We start from the raw sequence: 14,274 nt of genomic DNA on the forward strand, positions 1-14,274 counted from the left end.
ATAGTTGCAGAAAATTATTTTTAGACCACTGTTAATTTCTATGGCCTAGAAAAAAGTTCACCTTTCTCTATATCCAAGAAATTTCAAGAATGGCCGATTTTTTTTGTCACTTGTTCAAAGTACAGACTTCAAACCGTCCATATATGACCTAAAATTCCCTAGCCCCCCACTTTCGGCCATTAAACAAATAAAATTCCAATCTAACATCTTTTAGAAAACTATAATTAATTACAAAAATTTCTGAGTAACACTATCTTGCAACTTTACAATCAATAAAATCCAAGAAAAGAAATACTAGTATAAATTTATATAGATATATTACTCCCATAAGCAACTTTTAACAAATAGAGTAATCAAACATTTTCTACAAAATGTGAAATGAAAACTACTCATATTCACCCAAAAAGAATCAAAAACTATAAAGTGGAAATGAAGATGGCAAAAAATATATATATTTCTTGGAATTAACTTCAAAAATTTTATTCTTTTAATCTAAACTACTCCATAAGCAACTTTTAACCACAAGGGAGAGAACAAAAGATTTATACAAAATGTGGAAATAAGAAAAAACCAATGAAGTGATCATTCAAAACACTACCATATTTTACATTGTGAAGTAAAAGGGTATTTTACAGACCCCAAAAGAGGAACCACAAGAAAAATTTAAAATTAAAAAAAGAACTAATATGAGATTAAGTAGAAGTGGAGATGGCAAAAAACCAACCTAAATATTTCTTGAAAATTACCTTCAAAAAATATTTTTTCAGGTCCAAACACTCCAAATCTTTTCACCAATAAAACTCACAAACTTTCTAACAGAACCTTTTTCACCTCCCTCTTCTCCACCACTTTCATCTTCATCGCCGCCGCCATGGTTGCCGGAAGTTTCCTCCACCGGGTCAGATTCCCCTGACCCGTCCGGAACAGACCCGTTTATGTTCAAATTTGACTCAGATGATGTCTTTTTTAGCTCAACAGAACCACTACTATTAGAGCTGTAGCCTTTGTTTTTATTTCTCCTTTCTTTTTTGCTCTTTTCTTTTTTGCTTTGTAAACCTTCTTCATAAGCATCAAGAATCTCATGAATAAGTTGACGGTTAGGTGATAAATCCCATTTCGCCCAATAACTCATGTAACAGCTAAAACAGTCGCAGTTAAAAGAAGCTGGATGGTCAGCACCGCCGCTAACGCCGCCGCTCATGGCAGCGCCACCTTTTGTTCCACCACCGGATGTTTCGGTAGCTGAGTTGGGTGTTTTCAACTTGTGGGTGTTTCTCCGATTTCCAGAAAACTCGCCGGAAAGTACACGTTCAGCTCTTCCTCCGCCGCCTCCGCCGCTCACGGCGGAGCTACAACTTTTTGCACCAGAAACTGCGGTTTCAGAAGCTGAGTTGGGTGTTTTTAGCTTGTGGATGTTTCTCCGATTGGTGGAAACGTCGCCGGGGAAGTTGCCGGAGCCGGGAGAACAAGAAATGAGATAAGCTAAGACTTCTTTATCTTCTTGAGATAAAGCAGCAGCAAGAGTTAAAATAGCAGCTGGTAAAAAAGAAAGATGGTCAGAAACCAAAGGAGGAGTTGGATGAACTGTGCCTTTTCTATAAAGTTTCTTCATAATTAATGAAAAAATGGAGATTTTTTTGAGAGTTTTGAGAGGGTGGGGTAGTTGAATAGGGTGGGTGGGTGTAAGGAAGATTGAATTGAAGTAAAGAGAATGAGGGTTTGTGGGGACTTTGAAGAGTTTATGGTAAGAGAAAAAGAGCATAGAAATTGATTACATAATTTTATGTGACTTAGTAAAAATAAAGGGAAAAGGCATTGGGGAATGGTTCATCTGTGGGACAGTGTATTTTACAGAGTTTAGGGCATCAATTTCAAAGAATTTTGATAGTTTTTGTTGAATTTTGATTGGTTAATAGTGGGGGCTATGTGATGGACCCTACTTATTACAGAATCTAATGATCAATCTTCTTTTTGCAGAATTTTTCCTCTTTTCCCTTCACTTTCCAAGGAAGAGATGAAGTTAGTAGAACAAATCTAAGAGAGAGTAAATTTTAGGCAAAAAAGGAAAAGGAAAAAAAAAAAAGCTTTTAGGATTTTGGTTGTGGTATTGGAGCAATTAATTTTAGCATATAATCTTGTAGTATTAGATAATACAATATTTGAAAAAAGAAATAGTTTTTGTATAACTAATGCAATATTCGGTTGGTGATATTTAGTAATAATCCTATTAAGTTATACGAGAAATTATATATATGCAATAGAAAGTGAAGTAAGAATATATATATTAATAATATATAAATTAATCTACTTAAAGATAAAATACCTTTTAAAAATAAGTAATTCATGTATATCAATCATTTTATTATTAATTATTACATAACAATTCATTCATTATTCGTTATTACTTAACAAATCATGTATTATAATTCCGCATAAGTGGAAATGTATCTTCTTCTTTTTTTGGTGTGTATTTTTGTCTTAGGGGAAGATACTTGTTTCTCTATGTTTTGATTTGACATGTCTTGCTGTTTTGCTTTATTTATCCTTGATCAATTTATATCATTGTTTGTTAAAGGGACAATCCATTTAATTATGAAATCAAGACTTATAGATCATGAGTTTAAGCCCCATTTGGCTATGGATTTTGTCAAGTTTCTTTCAATTTTTTTTTTGATAAAATATATTTGTTTATAGATTTTATTCAATATTTTGGCATATCTTGAAAATAGAATTTTCAAATCTCAAAACTAGCTATAGAAACGTTTTTGGCCCAAAATATTATTGTTGGATTTTTTAATAATTTTAAAAATTACCCCAAACTTTTATATTTTATAAATAAAAAAAACCCACCATACCCAACTAATCCACCAGCTAACTTTCATTTTCTTTTGGACTGATGGATCTTGTAATATTATTGCAATTTGACGAATTATAGTTGCTAGTAATTGTGTTATTAGCAATTGATATTAAAATATCAGCCAATGATTTTAGGATAGTGTATTATATAGTTCATTATAAAAATAATAATTTTATGCCAAATGATTTGTGATAATGATAATGAATAGCATCGATGAAGGTTCTGCATATACAGATTTATCAAGTTTGTTTGTTTGGTATTGTTGTGTATTTTTTATTATTATTTAAAATAAATTTAAGAATTTATGGCCAAACGATAGCTAAATTTCTTACTTTATGCCAACTATGTAAAAAAAAACAAATAAACATCTAAAATAATTAAATTTACTAAATAGTATACTAATTTATCAATACATGGTTATTAACTATTGGAAAGTCATTATAGTGAGGAAAAAAGCAGAAAACAGGAGCCTGTTCCCAATTTAGTAGACAAAATAAGAATCGCATTATTTTTTGCATTATTTTCCTCTCTTCACTTTCTAATCAGTCAAATGATCTTTGCCATTTTAGGAAGGGAGAGTTAACTTATATAGCCACAAATCCAATCATTTAAACTAAAAATAGCTGGCAAATGTATAATATATGTATAATTTATATATATAATATAATTAGTGTATAATTTATATATACCGGTTAGAAAAAATAAACAGCGAATCCAACCAACTATTTGTGTAAAGATCCCCTTGGGCTGATAAAGTAATGGGCTTGGATCGTTCCTTTTTAAAGTTAATGGGCCTAAGTGGATCATATGAACGTGAAGTAATGATTTTCAATTTTTCATATTCGGTGCCTTAGCCACGATTTCTTCTCAAACAATCATAGGTCATAATTAGTAATTATGGTAAATATAGCATCATTTTTCAAACTATAGTTTGACACAGATTTCCTCTACAATTGATTGTATTCACCAACTCATTTTTTAAATCAAGAGCAAAATCTTTTTGGGCGAAACTAATTTCGTTCGCTAGCAAAAACGTATGTAAAATATGTATATAATATACCTACATACAAATAAATAAATATATATATATATATATATATATATATATTTTATTGACTGTTATTTTTTGGAACGGCTAATAATATATATTTCTCAAATTTTTTTATATTTGTATTTACCAACTCAATATAATTCTCAAGCTCTTAAATGGAAGAACTCTCTGTAATAATTCCGAAACCGAAACTATAATCCAACATTTTTCTTTTAATTTAACAGTTCAACTACTTGTCCCATATTTCATCACTACTAGTATCTATGAACGTGCGTTGTACGTTAATAATAGTACGTGATGATTTAAATAATTATTTATATGAAAGAACAATAAATTTAATTAATAAAAGAATTTTTATGTAAAATAATACAACAATCATCTAAATACCGAAAAATATTATTATAATAGCATAATACATGAATTTAAAATAAAAGGATATCATCAAAACTTACACAAATAATCAATTTTGTCATGTTAGTTAGATAATTATGTATTATAGTTTAAAAGTATTTAATGTGATATAATGGTATCTTAAAGGACACTTCTTTGTGAACAATATTATTCTGTGTATGTTCCCTCTTAATGCTTTGGTTGCTCTGCCTTAACCAGAACTCTTGTTGTCAATCTTGATATCCCTCTTAAAAGTGCAACATACAATTGTTCGTGCAAGAAAATATATTGCGGTAAATATAGTCCAATATTTAGGATGTTTGTCTTTGTGCTTTATTTATTATATTTGTAAAACATAAACATACTAAAAATTATTTTCACATAAATTTAAAAAGATATTCCTTAGTTTCGAAAGACGAAAGTTGAATTCAGGGATAAGAATATACTTAGAAGCACATTGACCAGTATCATAATTTTTGCATGTGTGACGTTATTGTCAAAACTTCTATATATCATATATGTGCTATTACATAAGATATTCGGCGTATTTAAATTTTTCAGTAGCATGACATGCATATTTTTCTTCAAAATCAACCTATATACAATGGAAGATTATCTTAGTCTATTATATATACGGTGACACTAGCATACGTAAGAAATAATAAACTTGACAACAAACATGTAGGGTAGAATGTCGCTTGGTATTAAATTATTTAAGTTTTCTTCTTGGTAGTAATTATTGGGATCATTTTCTGCTGAGCCAAAAACAGAAAAATATTTTATTTTTACTATAAAATTTTGTAATCAACCTTTTATTTAGTTGATCAACATATTCATTTCTGCTAGCTATGATATTTTTTTAATTCTATCATGCGATTTGCACAAATTGCGTTTTAATCTAATGATATAAATAATTCTCTTATTAAATGCACTTCTATTACCATTGGGATTGATAACCAAGTGTTTAGGAAGAACCAACTCTTCTTTTATTGGATGTTCTTATTCGTTTCCAACACGAAGCAAGAAAACATTGAATCAGTGGCGGAGCCACCTTATAGGAAGAGGTGTCAATGACACCCTTTCGCGGAAAAAATACACAGTGTAGATAGGTAAAAAATATATATAATGTATTGGCTCTCCTTAATTTCCTAGTATGTTTACTTTTATATATTTTGACACTCCTTAACCAAAATTCTGGCTCCGCCACTGCACTGAATACTGGATCTGTTCTTACTTTATATTTCTTGTCAGTTGAATATTTTTCATTTGAGGCCAAAAGTATAACTTTGGCAAGCTCGCTTTTACAGTCTCTGCTTTTGTCGATTTTAGAACTACTGGTAGTACTTGGCATAAATTACCTCCTAAACCATTAGTTTTTCATCAAACGGTTCATTAATATCAAATATATCTCTAGAACTCCGTTTGACACTTAGCCATAAGTGCTTCATCCCATATTATCAATTTTGTTTTTCTTATAAATTAGCACCATTGCTCTGCTTTGATATATTTGTGATGGTTATTTGAGTTGTTTGAAGAGGTATATCAAATGTAAAGTGGGTGACTTCACAATAAAATCTTTGTTGGTACACCACTTGCTATTATTGCTAATAGTGTCATGCCTCTTGATATGATATTTGCAAGTAATGCGTGACATAGAAATATTATTTCGATTCCGCCAGAGGCATCTACAAAAAATAATCCCATTATAGCAGAGTCGACTCTTTATAATATAGTCTTGAAAGCTTGTTCTTGTTTAGGATTTAGCTTCGATTGTGCTTCCTCATACACCTGTATAGTATTTTGATTCTTAATAATATATTAACCTTTTTACTTTGTGTTCTAACTCTCTTTTATGGAATAACTTTATGTCCCCTAAGATTTATTTTTAACTTGAATAAGAATTTTACTCATATGATAAATTTTAAAAAATAATTGAATTGGATTCTCTAGCTAAATAATTAATTAAAAATATAATTATTTAATTTTAACATAAAAATAATTTATTCTATTTTAATTCAGATCTTAATATTAGTTCATCTCTTGTTTTGAATATTTAATCTTAATTATAATTTTATCCATCATAATTTTATTTTCAAAGTGTAAAAAATTGATTTGACATTTCACTTTTAGATCTTTATGTCGGTAGAATCATTAGTGGTATTAACTCTTACCCACCATTTTATTCCTCTTTCTCACACATTTATATTTTTAAATATTTTCTTAGTTGTTGTTTAATAATTAGGTATTTTTTAATATTACACGGAAAATTGATTTAAAAAAAAAGATATTATTTGAGTAGGAATATAATTCAAATATAATATAACAAAAAATTATCGTGGGGGTATTTGTTTCTAAATTTTAACTCTTTATGCAGTCCATTTAATTTTTTTTTTTTGGTATTGGACATTATGGAGTGGTAATGTGTTGTCAATACGGAGGATTCTGATGAAATTGATTTTATTAAACTTTCCTACATATTTTTACTAATAATTTAATAAACAAATGTTATTAATTTTAAAATCTTAAATATTAAAAATTAGCATAGAAGGTATTGTAGTCCAAAAAATAAATTATTGCAGTTATACCCTTTCTCTATGAGTTCTTCCGTTTAATATTTTAGGGCTATTTTGAATTTGGACAATATAATACATTCTCAAATTAAATTATTAATAGGACATTATAACACGTTTCAAATTAAATTAGTAATAGAAATTTTTAAGACATGACTAAAGATATTTACTTGTTCAATTTTATATGAATTAGACAGTCGGAAAGTAATTATACTAATAGGATTCCTAAAGGTAATTAATCATGTAGGATTCCTATCGTGTAGTATTATGTCCTAAAACTAATAGGATTATAAGGCTAATATCTAGAATTTCAGTTATGTCCTTTTATTATGAGTTAATATGCTTAATATTATAAGGTTATTTTTGTAAACCGATATTGTATTCATGCTTTTATAATAATATAGATAACTGTAAAATGAGTCAAGAAATACAGTAGAAGAATTAATAAGTGAATGAGAAGGCGTTTTGCACCAACTCAACTACAACTTTTGTGATATAAAACAAGCTGCTCATTACACAAACAAGTAAGCAGCAAATGAGCAGCAGTTCTTGAACTCAAGAGATTGATCGTATGAAATGAAATCGAATACCCTGTGGACCGTTAAGAATTGCTTTGAAGACGAGTCTTGATCCAAGATTCCAAGTTCTTCAACTCTTCATTGTTTATCGAATGAGCAAGACCAGGGTAAGCCTAACGAATATGGTAGACAATGGTTTATTGGTGATACATTCGTGAAAGATAAACAAAACGATCAAGAAACATGAGTAATTACCTTGAATTCGCAAGTCATACCAGCTCGCTCCAGAAAAGGTGGCCCTGCTTGTCCAGCTTCAAACAGTACAGTCCTATCAGCGATACCATGAGACCACAAAATAGGGGTCTGTTCAAAGCGTTTTGGTGTTAGATGCTATAAAAACATGGAAACTAATCAAGAAACACATATCAAATGGTAAGAATGCAGTTGTGATGTGTAGGTTAGGTGCATGTCACGAGTTTGAACCCCCTGGTAATTAAGTGGAGAATTGTCGAGGGGCAAACCAACTTATCCACCGAGTTTCGAATGGTGCACCAACAGGCCCTCGAGAATTTCTCGATTATTTAAAAAGAAAAAAGGTTTCTTGAGATAACATATCTTTCAATCATCAACATCATTATTCAAATCGCAAATAGCCAAATATTATTTGACGGGCATCTCCATACAGGGAGAAGGAGGCACTGTTTTATATATGTAGGTAGTACCAAGCTTTTATAATAACACTGCTTCTCCAGAAATCTCTTCGAGCGACTAGGTAATTCATTAACATTAGCACTGTCATGACGTCACAGTAATTTACTTTCACACAAAACAGAAATGAGGAACAAGTGCTATGTCCGTTCAGTTGTGCTGTATCGTAGTGTTCATATACACATCCTAAGTAGTGAAACAGTTAGCAGATCAGGGATCATATTAAGAAAGTCCTATGAAACCCATGCCCTTTGCACACTCTTAACACTCCCTCCACATAAGAAAGCAACCAACTTTAGGACAAGATTAACATATGTTACTTCAAAACTAAACTTCAGAAAATTATGAGTAGAAGTTAGTATCAGACAATTACCTTTTTAGCTTCAGGAGTTTGTTTCTCTAATATAGAAGAATTAAAGGGGACCCATCCGCTAAACACGGCACCTCCTCCTAGAGTTTTTGGGTACAGAAGAACACTTGCTAATGTTAAGGCACCTACACAACCAAGTATAATTTGAAAGCTCAGTGTATTTAATAGCAATACAAAAAGTTGCCCGAGAGAGAGAGAGAGAGAGAGAGAGAGACCTCCTTGACTAAATCCACATATGAAAACATTATTAGGATTAGTGCCAGCATCGATCTCTTTATCGATCATTGCATGAACATTCTTAACCGCTTTGAGCAGACCACTCTCATCGTTTGGCGAACTCTGGTACATGGTATTAAACATTAAATTATATGGAAGCAATATCAATAAGCGTAAGTACAACCATCTCTTTGTTTCTGAAGCCATTTCTCAGGCAACATAAATATAAGAATTTTGATGGAGGTAAAGTATGACTATTCCTCACAAATATCATAGTATTCAATAACATGCTTGTTTCCCAGATGAGACACTATTGCTAATTGTCTACACGTCAAGAGGAATAAGTTTGAAGTATAATAAAGTTCTATCTTTGATTTCTCAGTATCATCCATGCAGATAACACAGTTGGGGATGATTACAAGGAAACTTTGAGAAAAGAAAAAGTAAAAGGATATACGAGGAATGAAAGGTGTGAAAGAGAAGAACTTACAGCTGTCACTGGTATTTCATGAATGTCAAACCATGACGGCATGACAGCACCATCTACAGTAAAGTACGACAAGAAAAAGTTTAGACTTTAGATATTATAAGTATCACCATTACTACAGTGAAAAGTTGGCAATGTTACCATAATATTTACGAATTACACAATCACTATTCCGCTGGGAACCCATTTGGCTAACAAAGCAAACTTTAAGTTTGTTAAATTGCGTGACGATAATTAATGGGAAAGGCCAAATATCTAGAGAAAGCAAATTCCAGTAAAGAACCAACAATCATACTGTCACTTTAGTAGGAGAAAAGTTGGAACATCGGATAGGTACAACATCTTATAAAACATTAGTGTATCAAACCTGCTCAAACATTATTGTCCTAAATGGAGAATCTACATATTCTCTCATGGAAATGAAACTCCGGTAGAAAACCAAGCGAGACTGGCATCATGGTATTTCAGCAAACAAGATGGCGTTAAAAATCTATGTTCTTCTTACAAACTTCCTTTGTACCATTCTTAGATACAATAATATGATACATCATAAAGTTTATGGAGAATGCTCTTTGACGTTGTTGGCCAATTGCACCTAAATCACCGCCAAGCTAATCTTATCGTTAAGAAGCTGTTTTTCACATCCTCAAATGTAATTAGGCACTAATCAGGCTGAAACTAGCCTGGGTTGTTTCAGCTTGAGTTGCTTCACAATCTCTCCAATATGTCCAGAATGAGATGCAAGATTATCTATACTAGTAGCTAAAGATATCCTTCAAGGAAAGAATTGCTTAAATTTATCAATTTGCCTTTGTTGTTGAATAACTGTCATTATACAGAAGGCTATTCCCAGCAGTATTTCACAAAAGCGTTCATATTAGTCATCTAAGAGCTAAAGCTGCTCATTGCCTAAACTGGCAAGCATTAACTATCAAAACGAAAAGTAAAAACAACCAAAAATAAAGGAGCTTGGTGAAGCTTCAATTTAAGATGGTTCACCAACAAAGGGGAACTACACTACAAAGGTTAAATCCCTACCCAGAGGGCTAACTTTCCCTCTAACGTATGTTTCCTAGAAAGTCATTCGGTTGATTTCTCAGAACTTCTCTGTTAACACATTGTTAGAGGAACAACAAAACTACATGTTTTGCTATTTTACACTTTACTGTTCAATTTTTTCTTTCTTTTAAAATTTTTGAATCACAACTACTGACATAATACTGAAGCAGAAACTGCATCCTTAAATTGAAATGACTCTAGTCTAGCAAATTTCTCTCATCTCCTCAAACTGCAAATTATCTTATAAGGACCAGACATGTATATCCATTCACACCTTGAAAATGAGCTAGAATTTTGATTAAACAGCCGATGCAAGTGGACCTACTCTACATTGTAAGCAATCCCATCCACTAGACCCAAAAAGCAATCACAATAAGAACAACAACTATGCCTCAATTTGTTTGGACCTGAAATAATTCCATATTTTTTACCAAAACAAAGACTCATGTTATAAAAATTATCATATCAACAGTGACCATAGATGATACAGGTGATGTGCCAACTAAGAACCCCATCAAGGTGTGGGCCAAAATGAAATCTTTATGCAATTCCATCATACACCCTAGAACGACAATTCCACCAGAACCAATAGAAACAATTACAATACACAACCTGCAACACTATACCAAATCAAACACTTCATAATTAATCAATTATGACCATAGATAATAAATATGACATGCCGATTACCAACCCCATCCATCCCAGTGTAGTCAAAAATGAAATCTTTATGCAATTCCAATATATCATTTGACCCAAAAATGCCATTCCCATGGTGATCACACAGAACTAATAGAAACAAATACAATACACAACCGGTAACACCATACAAGCCCACCAAGGGGTTGGCCAAAAATGGAATCTTTATGCAATTCCAAAATACTATTTGACCCAAAAACACCAACTTCACAGTGATCACACAGAACCAATAGAAACAAATACAATACACAGCAGCTAACACCATACAAACCCCACCAAAGAGTAGGCCAAAAATGGAATGTTTAGGCCATCCAAATGCACCATTTTACCCAAAAATATCATTTCAATGGTGATCACACCATAACCAAAAGAAACAAAAACAATACAAAACCAGTAACACCATACAAACCCCACTACAGGGTGAGCCAAAAATGGAATCTTTATGCAATTTTAATATACCATCTGACCCAAAAATGCCAATTTCACAGTGATCATACAGAATACAAACAAAAACAATATACAACCAATAACAAATTCCACCAAGGAGTAGGCTAAAAACTGAATCTTTATGCAATTCTAATATACCATTTGACCCAAAAATGCCAATTTCACAGTGATCATACAGAATACAAACAAAACAATACACAACCAATAACAAACCCCACCAAGGAGTAGGCTAAAAATGGAATCTTTATGCAATCAAAATACACCATTTGACCCAAAAACACCAATTCCACAGTGATCGCACCATAACCAAATCCAAAAGAAACAACAACAACCCACAACCTGTAATAACACTACAAGTACAAGAAAAATTATAACTTACAGTTGCAGGTAACTGGGTTAGAAGGAGCAGAAGGGAAGGACCATTTTGTGTTCTTGAATTGAGGAGAAGTGAACAATGTCTTTATTGGTTCATTAGCAGGGCCAGAATCACCCAACCCATGTAGCCAAAGAATAAAACTTCTAGAAGCCATGGGATTGGATTTGGTGGAAGATGGGTTTGTTGTTGGCTGAGAGAGTAGCACACAGAAAATGGTGAAACCAAAGGTGATTACAAGTACTAGTAAGGGTTTTAGTAGTGGAATGAATTTCATCTTTGGTCTTCCATATTATTTGGTTAGTCTTATGCTTTTTAGTCATGAAGTTTGGTGGAGAATTTAATTTTTCTTTTTTGCTTTAATAACACTATCCATTCTTTTATTCTTTAAAATTAAACACAATATATATGACATATTTTAATGGTAAATTCAGACATAGAATTTTTATATTTTAAAATAAAATTTATATATCTAAAAATTACATAAAATATATTATAAGTCACGATGATTAATAATTTAAAATATTTAAAAAGCATATGAAAAAGTAGCACTTAAAGAATTATTTATTTGAGTCTCGAAATTTAACGGTGTCACATAAATTACAGAGGGAATAATTTAAACAAAAAAAAACATGAAAGAATAGAATTAGAGTAAAGGAAGATTTATTTAGTTATGCTAAATATCTATCTTTTCTGTCAAAAAAATAATTATCCTAAAATATCTAAAATTAACAAGTTCAAATTTTAATATTTGTTGTCCATGATTCACTAACATATGTTGTGCTCAGCATACTGAATCATATAAACACAGAAAAAACAAAGTACCCGATACCTATGAATATTCATTAACTTATAAGCTATGAGGTATATGACCATCTAAAATTACTTTTTTCCCAATATTTTCTTCAACAACTCTCCAATCAAAAACAAAAGTTCTACATTTTCCAAACACCCTATAATTAAATATGATTATCCTGTTATAAATAGAATTATATTTACGGTGAATATCTATATTTTAGAGAGATTTTATGGTGTTTTACTTGGTGGCCAAGTCACTTTTTTCCTATAAATAGAAGGGTTATATTCAATTGTAATTCATCACAAATCAATAAGAATTCTCTCTCTCTACTTTTCTCTGAAATACTCTTCTTCTTCTCTTATTGTTTTATATCACATTATCGGTACGAGATTCTAACCAATTGAGTAGAGGCGGTTGATTTAATTTGTAGACATACTATTAATTAGTTGTCTAATGTTTGAGAAACCAAACAACCCGTGCAGAGAAGATATAGGAATTTGTGTGAGGCTCTTACGTGAATGTATTGATATTCCTATACTAGACATATGCTTTGGTCACCAGACTTTGGGATACGTGCATGGTGCTCAACTTGTACATAATATTGAGCATAATGATTGTCAATTGATCCATGAACTTCTTTCAGGAATAAATTTTAGATTTAAGGTAAGTATTTTACCTATTTTCTCTTTTAAATTCTTGGCATTCTATAAATTGATTTTAAATACAAGCAAATACAATAAATTTTGATTATAACTCTAATGGAGTTTGTAAGAAATTATAACCACCCGAAGTGATAAAATTTATATGTCTTGCCATGATCAAATTCATGTATGATTGTGAGCAGAAGAAGTGGAAATCCGCCCCATTGAATTTGCTTCATTCTCATTTCCTTAAGAGAATGTGATAGGAATATGTGCTCTAAAAGATGACAAAATTATTATCGTGAAGGTATCAATGGATGTGGACGTGGCAATAGACGAAATTATAATCGTCATCATTGTGGTAATGAGAATAATAAGAATTAAAATAATCATTCACTCTGTAAAAGTAATATTTGTCATCAATTTGACATGAGATTTTGTAAAGAACGTATAGATGATTATGGTCCATTCATGACGTAAATGTGACAACATGTGACTTATGAATACATATTAATTCTTGAAAGAATATGAACGCGCTAGTGGTAGTGGGTATACCACACTAACCTCTTGATGGTAGGCTATAATTATAAGGCCCCGTAAAAAATTTCTAATGATTTAAGATTTAAAACTTTTACCAGCGATATTTGGGAATAACGTATTCGAGTATTAAAGGAGACCTATGGAATAGAACCACGTCATTTTGAAATGAGAATATATGTTTAAGGTGTGCTGGATCATATTAAGGAGTTTTGTGAATGGAAAAAATTTGTGTGTAATATGTTGGATACATTAAATAGAAAGGATGTTATTATATAAACATGATTTCATACTTATATAAAGGTTTGGAAGTCAATTCGGATCTATATCATAGCAAGGTATCAATTGAGGGTGAGTGGATAAGAAAGAAATGGAAAAGAAAATAACTAGGAACGTGCTAGGGACAGTGCAATGCGCGGATTATGGCACGCCAGCCCTCTCAGCAACTTTGAAAACCAATGAAGTATAGGCATTTGGCGCTGGCACGGGCATGCTACCCCCACCTGAAGATTTTCCCGTAAGTACTCACCTTGGGGGTTTATTTCCCCCATT

At 31.6% G+C, this 14,274-nt stretch overlaps 2 protein-coding genes across 2 annotated transcripts; both read right to left on the reverse strand.

Moving 5' to 3' along the window:
• Positions 1 to 560: 560 nt before the first annotated feature.
• On the reverse strand, positions 561 to 1,768 carry LOC104107620 (uncharacterized). Its single transcript, XM_009616468.4, has one exon. The coding sequence runs from the start codon at positions 1,760 to 1,762 to the stop codon at positions 764 to 766; it is 999 nt and encodes a 332-aa protein (XP_009614763.3). The 5' UTR covers positions 1,763 to 1,768; the 3' UTR covers positions 561 to 763.
• A 5,460-nt stretch (positions 1,769 to 7,228) lies between these two features.
• Positions 7,229 to 12,073, reverse strand: LOC104107621 (probable carboxylesterase SOBER1-like). The gene is made up of 6 exons (XM_009616469.4): positions 11,752 to 12,073; positions 9,171 to 9,223; positions 8,680 to 8,803; positions 8,468 to 8,589; positions 7,642 to 7,749; positions 7,229 to 7,559 (listed from the first exon to the last, which is right to left on the reverse strand). Exons 1-6 carry the CDS (start codon positions 12,020 to 12,022, stop codon positions 7,470 to 7,472), a joined length of 768 nt encoding a protein of 255 aa, XP_009614764.1. The 5' UTR covers positions 12,023 to 12,073; the 3' UTR covers positions 7,229 to 7,469.
• Positions 12,074 to 14,274: the final 2,201 nt, after the last annotated feature.

Source organism: Nicotiana tomentosiformis, chromosome 5, assembly GCF_000390325.3.
Source record: "Nicotiana tomentosiformis chromosome 5, ASM39032v3, whole genome shotgun sequence".
In the NCBI taxonomy this organism is placed as follows: Eukaryota; Viridiplantae; Streptophyta; class Magnoliopsida; order Solanales; family Solanaceae; genus Nicotiana; species Nicotiana tomentosiformis.

Excerpts from the sequence above, each read along its gene's own strand:
- LOC104107620 (XM_009616468.4), bottom strand. The coding sequence starts at position 1,762 with ATGCTCTTTTTCTCTTACCATAAACTCTTCAAAGTCCCCACAAACCCT.
- LOC104107621 (XM_009616469.4), bottom strand. The coding sequence starts at position 12,022 with ATGAAATTCATTCCACTACTAAAACCCTTACTAGTACTTGTAATCACC. Across the intron at positions 7,750-8,467 it reads AAACTCCTGAAGCTAAAAAG|ACCCCTATTTTGTGGTCTCA; the intron begins GTAATTGTCTGA and ends CGCTTTGAACAG. Across the intron at positions 7,560-7,641 it reads GTATGACTTGCGAATTCAAG|GCTTACCCTGGTCTTGCTCA; the intron begins GTAATTACTCAT and ends CATATTCGTTAG.